This window comes from Phyllostomus discolor, chromosome 2, assembly GCF_004126475.2.
Source record: "Phyllostomus discolor isolate MPI-MPIP mPhyDis1 chromosome 2, mPhyDis1.pri.v3, whole genome shotgun sequence".
In the NCBI taxonomy this organism is placed as follows: Eukaryota; Metazoa; Chordata; class Mammalia; order Chiroptera; family Phyllostomidae; genus Phyllostomus; species Phyllostomus discolor.
The window spans coordinates 33146359-33172438 of record NC_040904.2 but is presented as its reverse complement, the minus strand read 5'-3'; the positions used below and the strand labels follow the sequence as shown (position 1 = coordinate 33172438).

The 26080-nt window shown below is 38.1% G+C and overlaps 1 protein-coding gene across 11 annotated transcripts in view; it reads left to right on the top strand.

Annotated features, from left to right (window-relative positions):
* Positions 1-16570: 16570 nt before the first annotated feature.
* Positions 16571-26080, top strand: part of PHC3 (polyhomeotic homolog 3) — a 72622-nt gene continuing 63112 nt past the window's right edge. For 8 of the 11 annotated variants that reach the window (XR_004901274.1, XM_036017675.1, XM_036017674.1 and 5 more), the window contains exons 1-4: positions 16572-16641; positions 19104-19269; positions 22902-23057; positions 24166-24243. Coding sequence is in view for 10 of the 11 variants with exons in the window: in XM_036017675.1 (XP_035873568.1) it covers positions 16628-16641; positions 19104-19269; positions 22902-23057; positions 24166-24243 (414 nt within the window). In the remaining variant the exon portion in view is untranslated. Of the gene's footprint in view, positions 16642-16722; positions 17522-18018; positions 18098-19103; positions 19270-22901; positions 23058-24165; positions 24244-26080 lie in introns of those variants that run through there. The other 3 variants (XM_036017671.1, XM_036017672.1, XM_036017678.1) reach the window with 3 other exon arrangements.

Below are 26080 nucleotides of genomic sequence, written 5' to 3'. Positions count from 1 at the left end.
TCTTTACTATGATAAAATAGGGTTGGGGGATTGACTCAGCAGACTCATTTGTGACACTTAGCCTGGTATGTTCTTGAACTGTTACAAACCTGTATACCTGTATTGTATACTCAACAGAAATCCCTATTGGAAGACTCGGTATCAAGGTTTTTGGCAATTGGGGACCTGCATCAGCATATTAAATATGAATGAATTAGCTATGGAACATAAACTATTTCTGAAGTGAGATTGTGAAATTTTAATTGGATTAATGGGAAATTTAGTATGCTTGTGACAATTTTAAAAGATTATATAATGTTCTAGAAAAGGAAATTTATGTCATATGGGTAGTGAGACTTTTAGTAAGTTAAGACATGAAAACCTTTTTTATTTCTTAGCAGTTTGAAAAAATGCTTCATCATTGGCCTCATCGCATACTCCGAAGGTGATTTTTTTTTTTCAGAAAAGGCTTATTGCTTACTTTGTCATCAACAAGAACCTAGAAATATTGATAATTTGTATCAATCTACCACCTTATAAATTTTCTGAATGATGAAACTTTTAATTATGATTATCAGGGAAAGCATGACCTTAGTTTTTTAACAGCATCATTGTGACACCATATAATTCATTCATTTAAAGTGTACAATAGTTTTAGGTACAGTCACAAAGTTATGCAATCATCACCACTTATACCAGAACATTTTCATTCCCCCCAAAGAAACCACACATGCATTAGCTGTAACTCCCCATTCTCCTTAGCCGCTAACAGCCACTAGTGTATTTTCTGTCACTATGCATTTACATATTCTGAACATTTTATATAAGTGGAATCACACAATGTTGGCCTTTTGTGTATGGCTTCTTTAACTTAGCTTAATGTTTTCTAGGTTCATCCAAGTTGTATCACATAATCAGTTCTACATCCCTGTATATCACTGAATAATATTCCATTGCATGAGTATTCCACATTAATGATGCTATAAACACTCATGTGTAAATTTTTGGTTGGAATATGTTTTTAATTCTCTTGGATGTATAACTAAGAATAGAATTACTAAGTCATATTATGACTCTATGTTTAACATCTTAAGGGAACACCAAACTGTTTTCCAAAGTGGCTGCACCATTTAACATTTGTACCAGCCATGTATGAAGGTTCCTATTTCTTTACATCCTCATCAACACCCTGTTATTGCCTGTATTCTTCATTATACTCATCCTAGTGGTTGTGAAAGTGGTATCTCATTGTGATTTTGATTTGCATTTCCCTAATGACTAATGATGTTGTGCATCATGTTTTCATGTTTTTATTTTGAATTTGTATACTTCCTTTGGAAAAATGTCTATGTAAATCCTTTGGCTATTTTTTAAAAGCTTTTATTCATTTATTTTCAGAGAGAAGGGAAGGAAGGGAGAAAAAGGAAGAGAAACTTGGATGTGAGAGAGAACCATCTACTGATTGCCTCTAGTCTGCTCTCCCAATGGGGACCTAGACGAACTCGTTTATTAGTTGTGATAGTGTCTTTGTGATTTCTTAGACTATCCTTTATACCAGAGTATGCCATTTTAGAATGCAGGTTGATTTCCATCTTTCTTTTCAATCTGGATGCCTTTTATTTCTTTTTCTTGCCTGATTGCCTTAGCTAGAAACTGTAGTCAATGTTGAATAAAGAAGGTGAGCATCCTTAACTTATTTTCAATTTTACATAAATAGTTCCTAGACTTTTACCATTAAATGTAATTACTCTAGATTTTTTTTGTAGATGCCCTTTATCAGACCGAGGAAGTTCCATTCTGTTTCTAGTTTGTTGACTACTTTTATTATGAAAGAGTGTTGGGCTTTGTTTAGTGCTTTGTCTCTGTGTCCATTGAGATGATCATGTGGTGTTCTCCTTTATGCTATTGATATGCTACACAAATGGATTTTTGGATGTAAGCCAACCTTGCATTCCTGAGACCAATCCTATTTGGTTATGATATATAATCTCCTTTTTATATGTTGCTGATTCAGTGTGCTAATATTTTTTTGAGGAAATTTGAATCCATACTCATAAGCATGGTTTCCTTTAGTTTTTGGACATATTTATAATAGCATCTTTGAAGTCGTTGACTGCCAAGTCCAACGTCTGTGTCTTCTCAATGGCTGTTTCTGTATGTATGGTTACCACTTGCTTTTTTCTTTGTATGTCTTATAATTTTTTGGTTGCAAACTGTACATTTCCATTGTAGCAGCTCTGGAGACTGATCCTGACTGGCTCCAGAGCTTGTTGTCATAGTTGTTTGTTTCTTGACTTGTTTGGTGACTTGGCCAGACCAATTCAGTTAAGTCTATTTCCCCCACTACTGTGCAACCTCTGATATCTCTCCTCAGAGACTGAAGCTTTGGCATGCACAGTGTCACCCTGACTTCTCCCTCCCCTGGGGGATGACAGTGGTTTCCATCAGGTTCTCTTTGTCTCTTTCCCTCATCTTTTTATCAAGCTTTTAGCTGGTTTGCCTTTATTGAGATCACTCCCCTCTGTTAGCCTCCACTAATTGGGAACTTACTGCTCCCGTGTTTTTGATAATGCCCTGAGGCATAAATTGCCTCATAGTCTGAGCCAATGGTTTGTTGTTGTTGTTGTTGTTGTTGTTGTTGTTTTTTACTTGTGATTTTCATCAGTTATGGTTGTTTCATTAAGGAGAGTATATAGGGAGCTCCTCATGTCTCCATTCTGGATGTGCTCTGATATTAATTTTTAAAGTCAATAAGGCACAAATATTTATGCATATAAGATGAGCAGGGCACAGAAATGATGTTATTTTTTAGTAACAAAATATTAGAAACTATTGAATCATCTCTTTGGTTTAAAGAAAACCAGATGGTGTAAAAAGGTTTAAAAGGAATGTGGCATCACATTAATCACATATTTAGGAAAACTCGGCTTCCTTTCTAGAAATTTATCTGCTCTAGCAAGAAAATGACTGATCAGAACAAGTAAACCTTTATATTCTGTTTTAATTAGCCTTCCTAGTAAGACCTGCAGCCAGGATCAGATATGAACATTTGTTTGCTATGTTCTTGAAGTCATCCAATATATCCTGCTACTAGATCTTTCATGCCTCTTTCTCAACTGAAAATCAAATTATTAAAATGGGAAGTCAGTGGTGGACATTGTGAACAAGCCTCCCATAGCCCATTTTCTTTCTATTGTCCCTAAAATGGTGCTTAATAATACCCTCAATTTGGGGTAAGCCTGCTGCCCTTCACCTAACATTCTTCAGTGGTTACACTAAGCATGTGACCATGTCATTTAAAGGAGAGAAAAATGTTTAAATTGCAAGCACTAATCATTTGCAGGGACTTTTTGACCTATGGAGATAAACATTGTTCCCTGGACTGAATTATGCTTGCCCTTGGTTTCCTGCAATAACTTTAATAGGAAAAAGTTAATTACTGTTCAAATCCACAGGCTTAGGGGATTTAAAACAGTATAGGCCACCATTCTCTCATTTTGCCACCATCAGACCGCTTGTCCCAAGGTGGAGCAAAGAACCTGCTTGGAGAATGGTGAACGAGATAAATAGTAGATGCAGGTACTGTGTGATCATGCCCTGATATCACATTAATTGTTTTACTTAACCTTCAAGAGCAGAAGCCATGACCAAAGCTCCTGATTGAAGTCCTGATAGCTGAGGTTATATGAGAAAATTTAGTTGTTATTCTGTTAATTACCATATTTTTCAGACCATAAGATGCACCTAGGTTTTAGAGGAGGAAAATAGGAAAAAAAATTTTGACACAAAAAATGTGGTAAAATATTTAATACCATAAATAACATAATATTTCACCAATGTAAATGTAAACAGAACTCAACAGCAGCATTAACAACCATTATTACTCCCAAATTTGGGGGGGAAAATTGTGTCTTATAATCTGAAAAATACGGTAACATAGATGGCAAACAGAACCCTGGAGACTTCCCCTTTGCCCTCCTTTCTCCTACGCCCTCACACTGTCCCATTGACACCTGGCCAACCTTATCTCCAAGTCATCTGGGTATTCCCTGCACTCCAGCTGTAGAAGCTTATTCCAGCATAGTCCCAAATCTCACTTCCACGCTATACTTAATGACATAGTAGTTTGTGCCTTCATATGCTTTTAAAATAAAATACCTTCATTTTGAATTTAAAATAAAATTCATGTCATAAATTCCCTGATAATCTCAGAAAAGGAAGCTTGTTCATGGATGCCAATAACACATATCCCTCTCTCTCTCATACATATAATACCCTCTACTTAATCTGCAATGCCCTCCCTAACTCAGGCCCTGCCACTCCTGGCCAAATTCCACTCTCCTCGCTCTGCTTCCCAGGCTGTTAGCTACTCATTCTCATGTTTCCTCTTCCTCTGTGCTCCTCCTCTACTCTGCTTATATACCAATCACAGCACATATCGCAGAGTACCATACTTTGTTTTCTTGCTGGCACATTCATAAGTCCTTTAGCCTCTCCCAGTATGCCACTGGTGCCCTTCACACTGCCACCCCAGCGCTGCAGCTCAGAAGGATTAAATCTGAGTAGGTGAGTCTGTGTGTGGGCTCTTTAAGAGGAACTGCTTGGAGCTCCAGCAGTTCCTTCCACTGACTCAGTCCCCTCTGGTTTTTGCAGCCAGAAGTTGTGGGGATTTATCTTCCTGGCCCTGGAACCCTGGGGGCTGGGTGGCCTGGTATGGAGCTGGGACTCCTTGGTCCTGAGATATCCCTCCTGAATTTTTGTCCTCCACATGTGGGTGAGAAACCAGCCCATTCTGCAACTGTGCCCCTCCTAGCAGTCTCGATAGATGTGGTTTAATTCTGTAGTTGTCCAACTTCCATTCAGCTAGTTTTCTCATGGTTCTGAGGGATGGTTGTTCTATATTTTAGTTGTGATTTTGATGTGGTTATGCAACGAGGTGAGTCATGTCCGCCTACACTGTCATCTTGACCAGAACCTAAAGTAGCACACTATTAATACAAAACAACATGTGGAAAAAGAAGTGTGTTTTAATAAGCCATCAATAGAGAGTTCCATTAAGCATGAGAGTCAGCAATAAAATTATAAAACATTTACTTAATGAAAGTCATTGAATATTAAAGAGGTCTAAGAAACCTCAACATAATTAACTCCAATGGGGTTAATTGGTGCTAAGCACTATGCTCTCTCCGTCTTTTTAGGAAAAATACAATCTACATAGAATGTGAGAACATACATCAATAAAGAGGAAAAAATGTGCTAAATAGCAAACTATGATCCAGTTAATAACAGGCAATAATTGCAATAGCTCCTGAGTACTACTTGTCTGCTTTGGGAACCAGAAGAACCCGCTTATATCTGACTAAGCTGAAAGGCACAAAGTTGACTAGTAAAATGATGTTGAAAGAGCCTCCATCAAAACATAGAAACTTCATTTAGAAGTATCATTGTTTAATGATGTTTTTACACCGACTATGCTGTAGCCAATAGCAGTCAGCCATCAAATATAAGCTGCCCTCTATTTTGAAATGGCAAACCTGCCCATGAGGATGGGCATGTTCAATAGAAAGTGTAAACCTAATCTAATAAATTTTCCCTGCTTCAGCAGCTCCGCCACCCCAGCGTTGGCTCCTTTCTGTAACCTGGCTCTCCCTCACAGCCTCTGGAGTGAACTTCTATGACTCCCCATGAGGTCACCAGCCTTTTTCCTCTCACAGAGCACTAGCTCATTTCTCTACCACCTCCACATACTTCCAGCTGGACTCAAATATTTTTACACGGAATTTCTGCTGACCTTGAATTAAACCATATGCTATTTGGGGTCACAGAGAAAGAAAGAGAAAAAGAAGCAGAGCGCAGAGTCTATAATGGTTGCTGGCTCCTTCATTACATGCACAATGTCAACAGGAATAGCCCTCCAGAGATAAAGCTGCCTGTTAGTTCACCTGCGTATTGCGCTTATCACTGCTCCTTAGGGCTGAGGTATTTTACTGACTTGGTACAGCTTTCTGTTCTGGATAGTAACAAATCAGGAATCATCCTGTAATTAAATCAGCAAAGCACTCTAGAAACTAAGACTTTTAAAGCAAGGCCTCCATCTTCATTAGGTGCCTTAACAGTAGGAATCTTACCTTGTGATTTCTTTTTGGCAATCAGAAAGGTGTAGGAATTCAACAAATACTGAATTATTTAATTTCATATTGAAATAGTTTTATATTGGTTTATGTCCACTTAAATACTAAAATTAACCCTAGGGTGGTAGGACAGAAACCAATGACACCAAACAAGCAGAGCGTCTTTGTTTTCTCTTTGCCTCGTTGAAGCTGTCACCTGAAAGATCAGTTCAACTTGCTGAGCAGTCCATTTCCACAAGTCCAACATAGCTCCTGAGAAAGTCACTGCCATGTTTTCTAACTTAGAATTTGCCAGCTAGAATCATGGGATGGCAGAATTTACTAGCTGCAAGTTACTTTATATCATCGAGGCCAGTCTTCTCAAACATGCATACAAATTAGGTCGGGGTTTTGTGAAAATGAAGATTCCAATTTAGGAGATCTAGGATGGGACACAGAATCTGCATTTCTTTTTTGATTTTTTTTATTTTTTTATTATTTTTAAAGATTTTATTTATTTATTTTTAGGGAGGGAAGGCAGGGAAGGAGAGAGAGAGAGAGAGAGAGAGAGAGAGAAACATCAATGTGTGGTTGCCGGGGGTTATGGCCTGCAACCCAGGAATGTACCCTGGCTGGGAATCGAACCTGGGACACTTTGGTTCCCAGCCCACGCTCAGCATCTGCATTTCAAACCAACTTTCCTATGATGCTGATGCTGCTGGTACACTGATTCCAATTTGAGGAGCAGAAAGTCTAGACCTCCCTTTACCAATGAAGTCCAGAGAATGTAAAATGGGAATGATTCTATCATTGATCCACTGTTTTCATTCTTTAGCATAAATTTGAAATACCATGAATATGAAACAGACTGAGTGATTTCTGGCAGGTGAAAAAAAATTAACTTCACAAAATTCTGAGTTTTGTTTTCCATTTGTTTGTCTTCCACGATCTAACCACATGCCGAAATGCTGTCTGTATTCACTGTTATTGGAGCATCACTGTAGCCCACCCATAATTTGTTGTTATCACAGCCCATTAGCAGGCTCACTGTACTCCCAAAGAGACCTAACAGTGTACTGAGTATCATGTCATGGCTTATTCTTTCTTATTCAGCAACCTTTTATTTGGCCTTAGTTTTATATTTTAACTCAGTTAAACAGTTCCAAAGATACTGGTTATGTTCTGCAAGGCACTGTTCAATATGAGGCTAGGTTGTTCCATTTCCTTCTTCCACCTCATAACTAGAAGGCAAGCTTGAGATAAGAACAGAAGCAGAATGTCTTCTCTACTTTCTGACTCAGTAATTTAAAACTGCGACTCGGAGTTCCCTTGAGAGTTAGTTTCATTTACTGAGTTCTTGGGGGAATTCTGCCATGCTTTTTATGCTTTTAATAGAATGTTTAAACTTTTGATGGTAATATTAAGAAATATTTTTAAAATATATATACATACACTAATTATCAGGTCTCTAGTCTCTCTGTTCTTCTAGGAAAGGAGTAGATCATCACTAGAAAGTGAGAGAAGGTGCTTCTTCTTTAGGGTCACTCCCCTTGAGCATCTAGAGTAAGCTGCCTTATCATCTCTGGAAGTGGGGAAACGAATGAGACTTAGGCCTAGTAGCTCTTATTTTAGACATGAATTATCTAAACACACAAATAATATCAGAAACATCTGCTCCATGTTCACTAGGTACAAGGCTCTACATTTCATACAATAAAGTGTAAAATCCAAATTTTTTCTCTCAGTGTAGTTGTGGTAGTCTCTTTAGGGAGACTGCATATAAGCCTTTGATAAATAATAATTCAAGATTATATGACATTCCAAAGTGATAGAGCAATGTGAAACAGATTGCTAATTTTGTGGAAGAGCTAGTAAGATCTAAAAATTCAGAGAAAGGAGTAATTATGTACAGGTAGGATGGAGAATTTTTTTTTAAATCTCTGATAGCAGTTATCTCAGGAGATAAGTGTGCTATGAAACAGAACTATTGTCTTTCATCTGGAAAGGCCTTTATCAAGGACTAACTTTACCAAGAACAAATGCTTTATCAAGGACTAACTGAAAAAATCCTTTGTTAATTCGTGATAGTCAGAATGTAAGTTCAAAGAGACCTGAAACACTCTGGTAAATGACATGAGATAGGCCACAGGCTGTTGTTTAGCCTTGCAAGGTCTGTGTCTCCTTACTGGCCAATGAGGGGGGTCTATGATCTCAAAGATCCGTTTCAGTCTAAAAATGTAAGATTCTGGGATCCCTTGGAAACTGGTTGAAAAATTCACTAGATTGTGAACGCTACACATAAAACTTCCCCAACACCTAGCGAAGTCTATAGCACTTGGTAGTTGCTGATTAACAATACAAATCTTCAATCAGCTTTTTATTTATTGACCATGTTTGTTGAGGGTCCCACGGTAGACATGGAGGTAGGAATGCAAAACACTTGCCCTCAAGGAGCACACAGTAGCGGACATGTGCCAACATTTATGTAAAAACATGTAATTCAATCCCCAGTCAGGGCACATACAAGAAGCAACCAATGAATGCATAAATAAGTAGGACAACAAATCTATATTGCTCACTCTCTCTCTCTCCCTCTAAAATCAATAAATAAAAATTAAAAAAGAAATCAATCAAAATCTATGAAAAAATAGAGAAATAAAAATGTGGTAAAGGCAAGATAATTCAATAAGGGAAATAATAGTTTTGTTTTGGTTTTGGTTTTAACAAATAATGCTGGAATGATTGGATAGCCATACATAAAAGAAGAGAGATTGGGCCCCTACCTAAACCATTTTACAAAAATTAACTTAATATAGATCAAAGATCTAAATGTAAGAGCTAAAATTATAAAACTCTTAGAAGAAAACCTAGTAGTAAATCTTTGAGAACTTACATTAGGCAATGATTTCTTAGAGTGACACTAAAAGCACATATAACAAAAGAAAAAGACAAATTGAACTTCATCAAAATTTAAAACGCTGATGTTTCAAAGGACATCATTTAAAAAGTGAAAAGACATCCCACAGAATGGGAGAATGCATTTGCAAATCATATTTCTGGTAAGGGAACCAGATTCAGATGTATGGGTAACTCTTATCACTAAACAATAAGACAAATAACTCCATTTTTTTGGTAGGCAAAGGATTTGAGTAGACATTTCTCCAAGGGGGATACACAAATGACCAATAAAAACATGAAAAAATATTCATCATCATTCATTAGAAAAATGCAACTCAAAATCACAGTGAGATACCACTTCCTACCACCATGTTGACTATAGTCAAAAGATAACAACAAATGCTGGTGAAGATGTGCAGAAATTGGAACCCTCATACATTCTGGTGGGAATGTAAAGTGGGGTGGCTGTGTTGGAAAACAGTTCGACAGTTCCTCAAGATGTTGAATACAGTACCCACATGACCCAACAACGTCACTCCTGGTTATGTAACCAAGAGAATTAACATTATATGTCTGCACACAAACTAGTGCATGGATGCTCATAGAAGCATTATTTATAATAGCTAAAAAGTAAAATCAAACCAAACATCCATTAACTGAAGAATGGATAAACAAAGTGTGGTATTTTCATAAAACGGAATGGTATTCATCTATAAAAAGAATGAAGTAGGGAAACATATTAAAATGTGGATGAACCTTGAAAACATTAAGCTAGGTGAAAGAAGCCAGACACAAAAGGCCACATGTTGTATGATTCTACCTATATGAAACATCCACAACTGGAAAGTCCATAGACACAGGAAGCAGGTTAATGGTTGCCAGGGATTGCAAGGAAGGGGGAAAGGGGAAGGACTGCAAAAGAAACAAAGTTTCTTTTGGGGTGATGAGATGTTCTGGAATTAGATAATGGTCATGATTTTACAATGTTGTGAATATACATTGAGTTGTACACTTCAAACAGATGAATTTTATATTATGTGAATTATATCTCAATTAAAAACAGACACCTGGTAAGTACTATTACAGAATTACAAAGTTCAGTGAGAGCAGCTAACTCCAACTGGGAGAGGCTGTGATGGTTGGAGGAAGAAAACATGGAGCAGAATCTGAAGAACAATGCCAGGTGATGACAGTGGATGGACAGAGCCAGCTTATGGAACAGGCCAGAGCAAGTATTTTGGAGTTGGGCTTTGGTTCCAAAGCTAGTCCTGCCACTTACTAGTTGTGTGATCTTGGACAGGTTATTTAATCCTACTGAAATGAGTATGCTCATCAGCAAAATGGAGGATAGTAATACCTACTTCATGGGCTTGCTGTGCAAATTAGACATACTGTGTGTAGAACACTCAGTAAGTATTCAACAAGTATAGCCTTCTCTGTCTCCCCTCAACTTCTTCTTATTGCTGTTTTAGGTGGAGTTAATGTTGAGTGTAAAACCATAGTGGTGAAAAGGCCTAGCTTATGTCTGAATGGTGAATAATTCAATGAGGCTTCGATATAAAGGCAGTTGGAAGCAGAAGAAGGTGTTCAGAGTCAGAAAATAAGACTCTGTAAGCCAAGGAAGGGGCTTTGAATTTAGTCCTATGATTTAGTCCTAAATCAACTGAAGTTTTAGGGAAAAGAAGGATGAAAGATATTTGTTCTTCAGATGAGAACAGAGGACAGGGTGGCCCAGAATAGACGAGAATGGTAGCACTGGGACCTCAGAAGCGGATGCAGACTCTTAACTTCATTAAGTGTGAAGCAAGGCCTGCATTTTGGAGGACTCGATGTGGCCAACGAGTTCCTGATAATGAGTTCCTAATGATTATTTGATGACAGATTTTCTATATTTTAATTGCTTGACCAGCAGGTATTTTGGTAAAAACCAAACCTTTGATGATTCCAGCAAAAGAAGGTACTTATTGTGGGAGTGGAGTGTAATCTCGAGTCTGAGCACTCCACGGCAAAGTTGAAAGACTTTGTTCTAATTTTGACTCAAGCTGGTTGTGTAACTTGCTCTGTATTTATTTCCCTTTCAGGAAGCAAATGACAACTTTAACCTAACTGACTTCAAAATGTTATGAAAATAAATAAACATTTCAAAGCCCATTGAAGTTTATTGATGGAAAATACCCTTTAAATCCAAAATTTCACTATATAAATAGACAGTGAATTATTATTCTTTTCCTGAATCAATTTTTAGTGCCCCCCCCAACTCCTACCCTGCTGGTCTTGCCCTTGAACATTTCTACAATTACAACAACAACAAAAAACCTTCTGAATTCTTATTCTGAAAAAATGTCTCTCCCTGGCTGGCGTAGCTCAGTGGATTGAGCGTGGGCTGCGAACCAAGGTGTCGCAGGTTCGATTCCCAGTCAGGCCACATACCTGTGTTGCAGGCCATGGCCCCCAGCAACCACACATTGATGTTTCTCTCTCTCTCTCTCTCTCTCTCTCTCTCTCTCTCTATCTCCCTCCCTTTCCTCTCTAAAAATAAATAAATAAAATCTTTAAAAAATGTCTCTCCAGTATATTGCAGTAAGATAAACTTTAAACACATGTACGTAGTGCATTGCAATCATAAAAACACTTTGCCAAACACAATCACATTTAGATTAATTGATTTCTCCCTAAAGCTCATCTGGTAAGGATTACTGTTATCTCTGATTTAGTGATGATCATTTAGTGATGAGTTCATTTAGGTTAAATGAACTGCTGAAGAGCACTGGCTGGAAATGCACAGTGCTTTTTTTTTTTTTAATCTTTTTTTTTTTTTTAAGATTTTATTTATTTATTTTTAGAGAGAGAAGGGAGGGAGGGGGAGGGAGAGAGAGAGAGAGAAACATCAATGTGCGGTTGCTGGGGGTTATGGCCTGCAACCCAGGAATGTACCCTGGCTGGGAATCGAACCTGGGACACTTTGGTTCCCAGCCCGTGCTCAATCCACTGAGCTATGCCAGCCAGGGCTTTTTTTTTTTTAATCTTACAATGGAGGCGTCTAAAGCACGCCTCCACTGTACGCCGCTATGGAAGTGCTTTGCCTTGATCCAGCCCCCCAAATGGAACATTTAAGATCACGTTGGCCTTTACTCTATTTTGCTCTCCCAAGTACTATGACAGAAACTGCCAGGGAAGGGTTGCTCGAACTGCCAGTAGCACCCAAGGGTGTGAGCGAGGTCCAGCCAACCTGGCCCTCAGAGTGCCAAGAACCCAGGTGTCCTCTTTTTTAAATTAAATTTATTGGGGTAACGTTGGTTAATAAGATCATATGGGTTTCAAGTCTACATTTCTATGATACATGATCTGTATATTGCATAGTGTGCCCACCACCCAAAGTCAAATCATCTTCTGTCATCCTATTTTTGGCCCCATTTACCCTATACTACCACTCTACCTGCCTTCAGGTAGAGTTGTCTACATTCAGTTGTCTGTGTCTTCAGTTTTCTATCCCACGTATGAGTGGTATCGTGTGGTTCTTGGCTCTTTCTGATTGTCTTAGTTAGCTTAGTGTGATATTCTCTAGGTCCATCCATGTTGCCGCAAATGGCAGTGTTTCATTTGTTTCTTATGGCCGAGTAGTATTCTATTGTATATGTGTACCACACCTTCTTTATCTAGTCTTCCATTGAAGGACACTTTGGCTATTTCCATGTCTTGACCACTGTGAATAACGCTGAAATGAACATAGGGGTGCGCATATCTTTCTGAATAAATGCTTTAGTGTTTTTTGTGTAGATATCCAGAAGAGGGGTTTTTGGGTCATATGACGGTTTATTTTAATACTTTAGGAGCATACAGGCAAATATCTATTCCTTCATACTGATACTAAATACTTTACAATACAGCAGATGCAAGTTTAAAAAAATATATACTGCTAACTTTAAAAAGGAAAAACTGCACTGTAACTTTTAAAAATCATAACCTTTGGAAATAGAGGAAGAGGATTATTTTCCTTTACTTTTAGCATAATATGGGGCAAAATAACAACAAAAAGTGAGCATTTATTATGCACTACTGTATATGTACATTATTTTAATTTTTATTTAACTTCAACAATAACTTTGTAGCAAATATTATCCCTAGTTTTCAGGTTAGGAAACTGGGGATTAAAGAGGCTAAGTAATGTCATTGATTCAATGCACGTTTATTGAGCACTTAATGTTTAACAACTGGGAAAACAACAAACAAAACGTGGAGCTTACAACCTGGAGGTTGGTGGGAGTGGTGAATAAGTAAACCAATATGTACATAACGTAACGTGTGGTGCATTGCAGTGTAATGAAGAAAAGTAAAGTGGCACAGGGATGAGAAGGCTGTATTAGGGTAGGTGGTATGAAGTGCTCTCTGAGAAGATAAGTGGGCAGAGCCCTGAAAGAGGTAAGGAAGTGAGATTTGTGTGAAAGGCACTCCCACTGCAGAAGAGCGAGAGCAAAGGAGAAAAAGCAAGGAGGCCAATGTGGCTGAGGCAGAGTGAATAAGACAAAACTCTAGGCTCTTTGCTAAGTGGGATAGGAAGCCATTGGAGGATCTGAACAGTGACATAATCTGATTTACATTTTTTAAAAAATTGACTTTAGAGAGAGAGAGGAATGGAAGAAACATTTGTTCCACTTACACATTCATTGGCTGCTTCTTGTATGTGCCTTGACCAGGAACTGAACCCACAACTTTGGCATATGGAGACAATACCCTAACCAACTGAGCATCCAGCCAGAGTTGATTATTAGTTTTAAGAGATTACTTAGGCTGCTGGCTGGGGAATAGGCTATAGAGGAACAAGAGTAGAAGCAGGGTGATCTGTTAGCAGCTGACTGCAGTGGTCCAGGAGGCAGATGCTGGGCCTAGGCTGATAACAGTGGAGATAGTAAGGGTGTACCATTCGACCTGTATTTTGATGATTTCATGTGTTCATGTTAGAGATGAGGTTATATTTTGAAGATGGAACATACAGGATTGCAAAAGTTCCTACAGCTAGTGAGTAGAAGAGCCAAGATTCCTATCTAAGTTTGTCTGATTCTAAAGCCCTGCTTATAACAACTCTTTCAGGCTGCCACAATGCTAAGCAAACACTAAACACGAAAAGACAAAATGAAAGTGAAAGTATATAACATCATCAAGCGTTTGTTGAGCACCTGCACGCTTGAAGTAAGGCCTTGTGGCCACAAGGCAAAAAACTCTGGACTGGGTGGATAGATCAGAGTTCAATTTCTTTTGCCATGGATTCTTCCTCAGTGTGGGTCACATGATGTCTAATGTCCCTCCAGTTTTAATGTTCAGTGTTCCTACTATTCAGCACCTGGGGAGATACAGCTGACTGTGTACCATGCCGCCCACAGGTATACATGGGAAGATAAGACTGATAAGCCTGTGATTAACATACTGAAAAGGTGGCAAGACCAGAGACTGTCTTTTTGGCTTCAATACTATTTGGTTTAATAAAAGTACTTTGTTTCAGTATATTACTTTCAAGTAAAAGACAAAGCAAGTCTATGCATAGTGTCATTCCAATTTACAGGGTGTACTAGAATTTTATGCCTCATTCATCCAAATATTCAAGCAGTCAGTCATTTCCTTAACAAGCATTTAAAACTTATTGAGTATTAGGCATGCTCAGTAACATTTATTGAGCAGATCTTGGTGAAAAAAGATCTTGAAAGAAAGTTAAAAAAGAAAAAGAGGACTTTTTAGACTACATGTTGATTTTTAAGACTTTACAATAATCTTGTAAGGTGTTGTTGTCTCCTCTTTTATGCACATTATAGAACTAGGAGCAGTTCAATCACTTGGCCAAGGTGGCTCACTTGGTAAAGTAGTGAGCACACTATTCAAATCTGGACCTGTGGACTTTTTGTCTTACCACATAGGATTCTATGAGAGCAATCATGGGCTAGCTGAAGCATAGGACAGTGTGTGTGCTGTATTAATCAACCTGAAAGAGTCTGGCACTGGGTGATCAGTGACATAGAATAGAGGTCAGCAAACTTTTTCTGTAAAGGGCCAGATAGTAAGTAGAGCATCATACTGTCTGTGGCCACTACTCAGTTCTGCCCTTATAGCCCAAAAGCAGTCATTGACAGTATATAAATGAACAAGCATGAATGTGTTCTAATAGATATTATTTATGGACATTGAAAGGTAAGTTTCATGTAATTTTCACTTGTCGCAAAATATTGTTCTTTTGATGTTCCCCCTCAATCATTAGAAAATGTAAAAACCATTCTTAGTTTGATTGCTGTACAAAAACAAAAAGCAGACTGTATTTGGCCTGTGGGTTTGTGGTGGTCATTTTGGGCTTGTGATATTGTGATTTATAATAAGAAATATGCATTAGGTCTTCTACCCCATTCATGGCACAGAGTTCCTAAAACCCTTGTAATTCCCCCTTCTCAAGGGAGGGGAGAGGGATTGGAAGTTGAATCAGTTACCACCAATAACCAATGATTTAGTCAAACATAATTATATAATGAAACCTTAAAAGAAACCCCAAAAGGACAGGATTTGGAGAGTTTTTGGGTCGGTGAACCCAAATGCATATGAAGGTGCTGGGGGAGTGAGGTACCTGGAGAGGGCGTGGAAGCTCTGCACCCCTTCCCACATATTTTGCTCTTCCATCAGGCTGTTCTTGGGAGAAAGGGACTTTTTATACTCACCTTTCTGTCTCTTCCTGCCTCACAGTAGTTGCTATATATCTGTATCTATGTCAGTATCTATCTGTATCTATTAATAAACTACATTAACAAAACTGTGGCCATTTCTGCTTGTTCCCTGTGGTATTATTCTAGTTTGCAACCCCTACTAAATGCTCAGTACATTCATGTCAAAGACATAGGATAACCAGGAAGATTTTTTTAAAAAGATTTTACTTACTTTTGGTGAGGGGGAAGGGAAGCAGAGAGGGAGAGAAACATTCACGTGTGGTTGCCTCTTGCATGCCCCCTACTGGGGATCTGGCCCTCAACCCAGGCACCTGCCCTGACTGGGAATCCGACTGGAGACCCTTTGGTTTACAGGCACGCTTTCAATCCACTGAGCCACACCAACCAGGGTTCAGGATGATTTCTTAACCACCCACAACACCAGCACCCTGAACACTATCTTTGAGATAGAGAAAGTGCTGGTTCGGAACCCCAAACTCCAATGCTCCCTAGGTAACAAGCCTTGCAACCATGAAGGCATCTTCCTTTCCCTGTGAGACCTTAGCATCCAGTCCTTCAGATAACTTTCTTTCACCTCATTCTTTGCAGTTTTCCTAGGCTTTGGTATGCTTTCTATACTCAAATTTTTAATTTAGTAGTTGACGCGGAACTTTTCTTATTTTGGTTACAGACCACCCCCCCCCCCCCCCCCCCGGGAAAGAAGACCCTTGGCAAGAGAAAGAGAGGAGTTGGAGGTAAGGCACTTTGGATCAAAACTGGGGAGACCGGGTCAATTCCAGAGGGAGCAGAGCCTCAGTTTGAAGCCGGGTCTTGAGAGACGATGACCCCACGTGACCCCGGGGGCCCAGGGCTGGGCCGACCCTGCCCCTCCGCCCTGTCCCGCCGGGGGAAGGTGGGGGGCGGGACGCATGCGCAGCCTGTGTTAGTGATGGAGGAGAGAAGATGGCGGAAGCGGAGTGAGTGGCTTGCTGGTGACTGATGTCGTAGCCGGGGGGCGAGTGGGGGCAGCGACATGTTCCCCAAGGGGAATGCTCAGGGATCTTTTGCAGGCGGTGCAGGGAAGGGGAGACCCGAGAGCTCCCTTATCGTGGAGGAGCCCGCTTGGCCCCGTGGGGGGTTGGGGGGAGGCGACCTGTAAGGGTCCTGTTACCTCCAGGCAGGAGCGCCTCCTCCGCGGACTGGTCCCGGATCAGCGGGGCACTGTGCCCAGGGTCACCGCTGGGCCCCGGCAGTTGGGGTCTTCCGAGGGACAACCCCTGTGGGCCTCTCAGGTGCTGTCATCCCTGCAAGTGGGCCCCGCGGGCAGCCTTGTCAGCCGGGGGCCTGCGGAGGCTGCTCAGGGCTGGGCGGGCACTGCCAGGCCTCCTTCTCGCTCCCTCTTTCCTGCTCCAATGCCACCCCACTCCTTCTCTGCGGGAGAGCCCTAGACGTGGGGCGGCTCACCCCTCCCCCGGGAAGCGTGGAGTAGCTGTCCCGGCGTGGGCCTTACAGTGGCGGGGGCTTCCGTGGGTCTGGCCAGGCTGAAAAGACCCTGGGAAGGGAAGATCTTTCCCTCGGGTCTCTGGCTGCAGTGTTCATGCGTCCCTAGAGGGCCACATTCTTGTGTGGCTGTGTGATGGTATGCATAGTTAGGGACGCAAACTTAGTATTGACTGGTAGGCCTCTTGTGCACCGGGGCTGCCGACTGTGTTTTGCAGGCGTTACTGTGCAGACGGTGGAGTTACAAAAATTGTTCTTTTGTGCCAGGTCTCCAAACGCTTTTCAATGGTTTGGCCGGTTCCGCTCACCGATGTTTAGAATTGTGCCTATAGTTTGGATTGTCTGTGACCATTTTTGGTTAGTTACTGAACTGCTTATCGTAGGGTTTGGGTTTGAGGGTATGGCTGAGCGGATTAGCACTTTAAAGGGACCAGAATTTAAGCTGGCTTTTTGGTATCACTGGTACGAGGTTCAGAAGTGTCTTGACAGCCGGTAGTTTGGAAAAAGTTTACCGTATCTACCACTAAATCTCTATGATGTCGAACAGTGATCGTAAGATGCTGTGATTTGATGACTGGAAGGCAGTTTGAAAAACTATTTAAAAAACCAACAGAAAAGCCTAACGATGTATGAGTCATTTACTAATCAAAGAAATAAGTGTAGTCAGCTTTTGTCCTCCACTTTTTTCCTTTCACCACTTATTAAATCGAGATTTTTAAAAAACACTTGATTCTCTGAAGAGCATATAAATACTATTTACATGAGTGATGTAAAGAACAAAGAGAACTTTTACATAAAAGGGAATGGTGTATGCGTGCACAATTAGTACCAAATTCCTTTGTCTTTTCTAGAAGTAGAAAGTGTTCTTGTTATATTCTTGTCAATGCTGCTAATGTGAGGTGGGCCAGATTTTGCTCCTCTGAAGAAAGACGGGTAAGAAGGGTAGATAAAACCAGTATGTTCTTGTGCGCTTTTCACCATTGTGGTACATTTCTCACCCTACACAAACACTGCTTGTAGTTCTAGTTTCTAACAACATTGAGGCCCTCAGAATTGACTTAAAATGTTAGAATTTATTCAGATACAAATTCCATATGGAATGGAATTTTATACAACAGTGAAGTGAGTTTATATATATTAGAGGGGAAAATATCAGAGTCTTGCACAAAAATGTGCTTTACTGTCCATACCTGAGGAAAGTGATATAATTATGCTGTTTTCAAGATTTGGGACAATTTGTGAAAAATATTTTTTTGGTAAGGAAGTGGGGAAATAGTTGTCAGATTCTCTATGCAGTCAGAGTAGTCTGCTGGAAAGTGTAACTCATTCTCCTTATTAGACTTAGTAAAGACAGTGTTATAAAATTGTTCAGGAAAAAGCCAGTGTGATTTTTAACATTTTTATTACCTTATTTTGTAAGAGAACTTATTTTTAAAGCAAGTATATATGGTAACCAAAAACCACGCTAATTCCCATGAGCCCTTAGGCACCGTATTTTAATATATAGATAAGAATGACTTTAACTTATAATTAGTATAGTCAAAATAATATAAACATACAAGTGCATATTTTAAAGTACTCTGATACTGTTTGAGTATTTATTTGCCTAGGTGGTTTAGTATTGACTCATCACCTGTTTTGGTTTCAAGACACTCGTCTTCTTTTGATAATGAAAAGTTAAACTCGAGGCCATACTTTTATCTGACTCATATATCCTGAACCATTTGAATTCAAATTTAGTTGGCATTAGGTATTAAATGTGGTATATATTTGTGAAGTACTTTTTCTTTCAAAGTGTTTATGGTGACTGTGTGCTATCTGTGTTTTGAGGGTCTTCTTAGATACTTATAGACTGTTATTTCTTTGGAATTATTAAATATTCTTTAAGACACATCAGATAGTGCTTTTGCTAATACAAACCCTCTCTGTTGTCTGCCAGACTTAAGGACCACAGTACAGCTATGGATAGTGAACCAAACCCTGGAACATCATCTGCGTCAACAACAACCAGTAGCACCACCACTACCACCATCACCACTTCATCCTCTCGAATGCAGCAACCACAGATCTCTGTCTACAGCGGATCAGACCGACATGCTGTACAGGTATTTCAGTTATAATGGTGGGTAGGCTGGACTTAGGATGTCATTACTTTTGCTTATGTCCGGTGAATCTCCTGTTTTGTATCCAATGAATTAAATGGTATCCTCTAAATAAGTACAGTTAGAATTGTTAATGTTTGTAATAGTCAAAAAGTTACTTTGTTTTACTGTGTAGAATGTGCACTTTTTTGCTCAAATTTTTGAGGGAAAAATAAGATGTGCATTATCCATGGGTATAATGAATACATGTCATGGACATAATAATCCAGTGTACAATGCACACCAAAACATGGGTGTGCATTATACACAAGAGTGCAATATACATGGCAAAATACAGTGTTTAATGTGTTTAATAATCATTCGATTGAGAGGGCTTATACTTGTCAGAGTGTGGCTTATAATTGGAAGGTCTCTGGCAGCCACTACAATGTGGAGTCCCAACATGCAGAATAACTCTAAGTTTGGGGGGTTATTTTATGTTTGAACCCATAATACAGATTTAGGGAGATCTATTCAGGTCTGTAGATGTGTTAAGAGGTTTGTTTTTAAACCTAAGTGATCTAAGAACCCTAACTGGAAAGATTTATTCTGAAGTTCTTAGAGGCAGAGGTAGAAAGGAATATTTAACTAGGAAAAATATTAGGCTTTTCAGTTAGTTGATAAAATGAAGTTTACTTGGTTAACCTTTATAATGATGGAAGTTGAGGCAATCTGGTATTGCAGGAAAAGAGCATGGGCATTGCAGTCTGCTGTGCTCTTTGAGTTCCACTTTCTTTATCATCAGTAGCTATGTGGTCTTGGGTGGGAAGCGCAGTAGCCTAAGGAAACTGTAAAATGAGGATGAGACCATCTGCTTCATTAGTTACTATGAGGATTAAAGGAAGTATCTAGGACTATGTGGACACATTAAATGTAGTAAGTAATAATCACTAACATTTACTGAACAATTATTATGGGTCAAGCATTTGATAAATGTTATGCATGGATTATTAGATACTATTATTATCTCCATTTTACAAATGGGAAAACTGATGTTTTAAGTAGGTTAAATAACTTTCCTAACCTCACAAAGCTAGTAGGTTCTCTCATTTTAGAGTTGTGCCCTTATCCACTTTGTGCGTTCTTATTTTTTCCATTATATCAGCTTATTCTCATTACATTCCCCATAATTGTATTGTACCCTGAAAATAACTTGGCAGTATAGTCCTCTCCCTTTTCATTTTTCTAGAGTGGATATTCCGGGATAGCGGTTATTTAACTGTTGTATGGTTTAGGATTCTGAAGTTAACATGGGTCAGAATTGTTGGAGACCCAGTCAGTTCAAAAGTTCAAACTGCGATGCAGAATGTGTTTTTAATGATCTTAATCTTTCTCTGAGGCAAGGGGTATAAAGAACAGTATCTAGATCTTTTAATATACAGATGACATGATATTTTAATATGCCATTTTGTTCTCTAGTTTGTTCCTGAGCTGGATGTGTTAATAAAAAATAGTGTTATATACAGCAGAGGGAAAATTGTTGATTATTATCAACAATGATAACTTTGTATGGTGATAGAAGATTACTAGACTTGTAGTGGTGATCACTTTGTAAGGTATATAGATGTTGAATTACTATGTTGTACACCTGAAAGTAATATATTACTGTACGTCAACTATAATTGTGAATTGTTACTGGAAATGCATAGATACAGATATATCTCACAAATAGCACTAACACTAGTTTGTATGATATCATAGAATTGCTTCCCCTACAGTACAGTCAAGTCAGTATTTATTGAACTACGTAAGTAGTTCTTTAATACCTTCCAGCTTTCTGTTTCAGTCCTGTGAATGTTCTTTATTTTTCTGGTTCCTTTAGAGGAACAAATAAGAACAATGTGCTATTTCTTTAACTTGTATTTAAAAAGTCTCTCTCCCATGAGTGTAGCATTGAATGCTAATGAAACACTATGCTGACAATAGAAAAATCACTACGCTCTAACAAAAGTGTCTGTCAAATAGATTATTCATTTGTTATGGAATTAGAACGTATATAGACTTATCTGACCGAAAGACATCCTGTTATAATTCTGAACTACTTAATGTTGGTGTATAATCCCCTGCAACTAGGGCTCAGAAGCCCCCACTGACTTTGCACAGGAGTCTGTAGCAGGTGTAGAAGCCTGCGGTTGGAGAGATGAGATATGAACATGTGAAAACAAACACCACTAGGATATGTGCTTCATTGGAATTTGGATAAAGACATGCATGGCTTTTTGGTTCACGGTGTTCTGACTCAGACCCTAAAGCTGTAGGTTATAGCTTTATTACTCCTTTAGCTTTTTTCAACTTGTCGGCTTGGTGCTGGTGTGAGGGTTCTGTGCTGTTTCAGAACCACCGTGGGCATGGTGTGACTTCGGGATGTGGTTGTAGAGGACTGGCATAGTCTGACTATGGACAGGTAAAGGATTGGTAAACCATAGTCTGACTATGGTTTGGACAGGTAAAGGATTTTTCTCCATGATTACAATATTTGACTTTTCTACATTTATCTGTTTAGGAAATTTCAGGCTCAGATTTTATATTTTCCTAATAAATAGTCACAGTAACACTTTTTCAGAAATTTTTTTTTTAGTAAGAACAGTTTTATTTTATAATATATTGAAACAATTGAAACAAGGAATCTGACACTTAAAAACATTTTTAAATATTTGAAATATTATATTTGAGGTAGTAATTAGTAATTTCCTAAAAGGTAAATTGCTTTGTGTAATTTATGTGATTATTAATATAATACCTACTCATTTTAAGTTTTTTTTCGGACATTTAAATGAAAGTATAAACGAGAGGGTAAAAATCACCCCTAATCCAGTTACCCACCAGTAGTCTTTTAATGTTTTACTGACTATTCAAAATTTTTAAAATAAACAAGATATTTACTCTCTACACTATTTAGTAACCTGACTTTTTTTTCACCTTATGATATATTTGGGAATTTTTTTTGTTAATAAATATAGATATATGTGTGCTGTTCAATGCAGAAGCTACCAGCTGTATGTGGCTATTTATATTTAAATTAAAATTAAGTAAAGTTAAAACTCAATTCCTTAGTTGCACCAGCCACATTGTAAGTGCTCAGGAGACACACGTGGCCAGTGGCTGCTATATTGGACGGCACTGATGTACATTACTGTTTGCAGAGGCTGCAGGGTCACACACATTCTCCTCTGCAGCCAAGCTCTGAATTCCACCCTTATTCAAAACGCTTTTACCAGTTTACATTCTTACAAACATTTATGAGAGTATCTCTTCTCTCAGTTAGTAGTAGTATCTTTTTAAATCTTTATACATCTGAAAATTGGAAAATAGTGATCCTGTTTTAATTTGTAAATTAAATGAGTCTACTAATGAGATTGAAGATCTTTTCAAATGCTTGTTTGGCCCCGTTTTCTTTTGTGAATTGTTTATATACCAGGTAATTTTAATTTGTATAGATTTAATTTGTACGATCCTAGAGTTATATAATTTAGAACTATGTTAATAAACTTGATGACATTGAATATTAAATTAGTGAAATTTTGAACTTTCTTTTTTAATACTTTATTTTATGGTTAATATTATGGTTTGATATTGGTTCACTTGACTTACCGCAGGTAATTCAACAGGCATTGCATCGCCCCCCCAGCTCAGCGGCTCAGTACCTTCAGCAGATGTATGCAGCTCAGCAGCAGCACCTAATGCTGCACACTGCAGCTCTTCAGCAGCAGCACTTAAGCAGCTCCCAGCTTCAGAGCCTTGCTGCCGTTCAGGTGAGACTGAAAGAAATGAAGACTTATGAGGCCAAAGTTGACATTGTTTGCAGATAGTTACAGAAAATAAATAAATTGAGTGTTATTTCAGAGTCCAAAGATGTCATGGTAATTTTTTCTTAAAGAAATATAATAGGCTGCCAAGTGGAAGTTAATTTAAAAAATAGTAGGTATGTTTTTTGTTACTGTGTTGCTAACTTTTCATCTCACTGCTTTTTATCTGCACTGCAGAAATGCTATGCTATTGTCATGATTTTGTGTGTGAAATTCCAGGTAGAAGAGTGAATACTTAGGGTTACATGAATTGTATTTACATTTTAACAAAAAGAGGCCTTTTTTTCAGTGTGCATATAATTTACACTTACTTAAAAATAAAACAGTATAAAATTGTAAGAGGTAAAGCAGAAGAAGTATTCCTTTCCTATGCTCACTGCTATTTTCCACTCTTCAGAGGTGGCCAACAGACCAGTTTCATATGTATCCCTCCAGAAATTTTCTGTATAAAGATATGCATATGCACCTTTCTAAAATCTAGTCATACTGATAACAGGATGATTTTAATGATTAAATGCTTGTGTTTTAAAAAATATTTTCATTATTCTATTTATTTAAATAAAATTATATGTGAGGTTTAATCTTAAATCTTACTAGAGGAGGATCTCAGTTGACTGAACCTGAAAAAGGTTTATTTTTATTGTAAACACATCCCCAGCTGGTGCTTTTTTGGTAGTGTGATTTTGAATAACATCCCGTTCATGATTTGAGTTAGGAAACTGAAACCCACTGGCATTTGGTGTCCCTTCAGTTTCTTTTTTGTAACATTGGAGTGGTGATTCCACTTCAGAGAAGACAGAGGCCTGTAGAGTAAAACCGACAATGACTGCAGCTATTAAAATAAGATTAGCCTTTGGGTCCTCTGTTTCCACCATTCATCTTTTTTGTTTTTTTCATAATCTGTTTGGCCAAAGCTTAATCCATGTTGACTGTGAAATGATTTGGTTCATACATAGACACTTTGACTCTTATTGTGGTTTTGCGGTATCCTGGCACCAGAATGTTTTTAACTTCAGGTTTTTATAGACATATTATAAAGATCTTATTATTTTAGGCAAGTCTGTCCAGTGGAAGACCATCTACGTCCCCCACAGGAAGTGTCACACAACAGTCAAGTATGTCCCAGACATCTGTAAGTGCCTCCAATTTTTTCCCTGGATTCAAAAATTTTAATTATCGCTTTCCAAAAGTAAACCACTAATATTTGCGAAGCTGTTAATTGTATGTTTTTTGAAATGCTATTTAAGTAATAAGTACGTAGAAATGGAATGATAAGGTTTAAGAATTCAGAACTAATGTTAAACTTCTGAAAATCTGAGCTTAAAAATATTTTTGTATTACTACTTATTCATGTTTTCCAACTGATTGTATTCAGATCTGTTGTGGTTCTAAATGATTGCATTTTTCAGTATGTATCAAAAACCTGAAATGTACAATGCAGGGGTGTATTATACTGGAGAGCATCATATCCCCGGTAGACATCCAAATGTTTCTATCCTTTTCTGTGAAATTCATATTTTAGAAACTGTCCTTTCCAGCTTACACTTACTTGAGTTATCTGGGTCAAATTTAAAAGTATCCACTCATCCACTAAGTGTAATTTATTTTGAGAAAGGATTAAAAGAAAGCTGGTTTGCTCTATTGCACATATAATAAACTAGGAAGTTGTGCAAAGGTTCCTAGTTAAAAGAAGTTTACGAGCATGGTAATACTTGTTTAACTTTTTATTTTGATATAATTTTAAATTGTAAGAATAAAAAAATATTCAGATTCACCAATTGTTAGCACTTCAGCTTATTGCGTTATCATTCATTTTTCTGTCTACATATTTACATATAATCTTTTTCTGAACCGTTTGTGGGTAAGTTGAGACATGTTCCTTTACTCCTAAGTATTTTGATATGTATTTACAATACTAAAAACAAAGTCATTCTTTTACAAAGCCACATGAAAATAATCAAATTCAGGAAACTTAACATTGATACAATGTAGTATATGTTAAAATTTCATAGTTTTCTCAGTGTCATTATAGATGTTTTGGACCAGATCACTCTTCTTCTTCTTTTTTTTTTTTTTTACCTTTTTTATTTATTGATTTTAGAGGGGGAGAGAGGAAAGGAGGGAGGGAGGGGAGAGAGAGAGATCAGTTTGTTGTTCCACTTATTTATGCATTCATTGGTTGATTCTTGTATGTGTCCTGACTGGGGATCGAACTTGCAACCTTGGAGTATGGGATGGTGCTCTAACCAACTGAACTACCAGGTCTTGGCTGGACCAGATAATTCTTTGTTTTCGGGGCTGTCTTGTGCATTATAGAATGTTTAGCAGCTTTCTGGCTTTTCTTCACTTAGATACCAATAGATGGTGGCCCTCCTCCTTCCTCCATTGTGACAGCCAAAAATGTCTCTAGGTACTGTCTAATGTTTTTGGGGGGCAAAATAGTCCCTGGTTGAGATCCATTGGGTTAACTTTATAATATCCTTTTTAGCTATATTTTCCTGATCCAGTGTGGTTAATACTTTGATGCTTTGTAAAATTAACTCCAGCAGAGTATAGAGTTGATTGCTAAGGAATTGAAGATGAACTTGTACTGTACTTCTTTAGCTAAGGGAAGTATCCTGGAACATAAATAAAACTAATTAAAAAAATTACTTATGACTTAAAAATGTTAGACTGAAGAAGATGAAAAATCTATGTAATCTGGCCCTAGGCAGTAATGCTATGATTATGATTATTGATGTTAGATATGTCTTTAATTAATACATTGGTAGTTAAAGAAAGGACTAGCAAATATTTTGTGGGCTGGTTAAAAACATTGTAGATAAATTCTTTATTCCATGAAATTGTAGAATAACATCAGATGATGTAGAGATAAGTGTTTTTTAATTTTTTTCCCTCACATTATTAAAAGACATCCTTTTAAAACTATTTTTCTCTCATTATGGTTTTAGTTATGCATCTTTCACAGA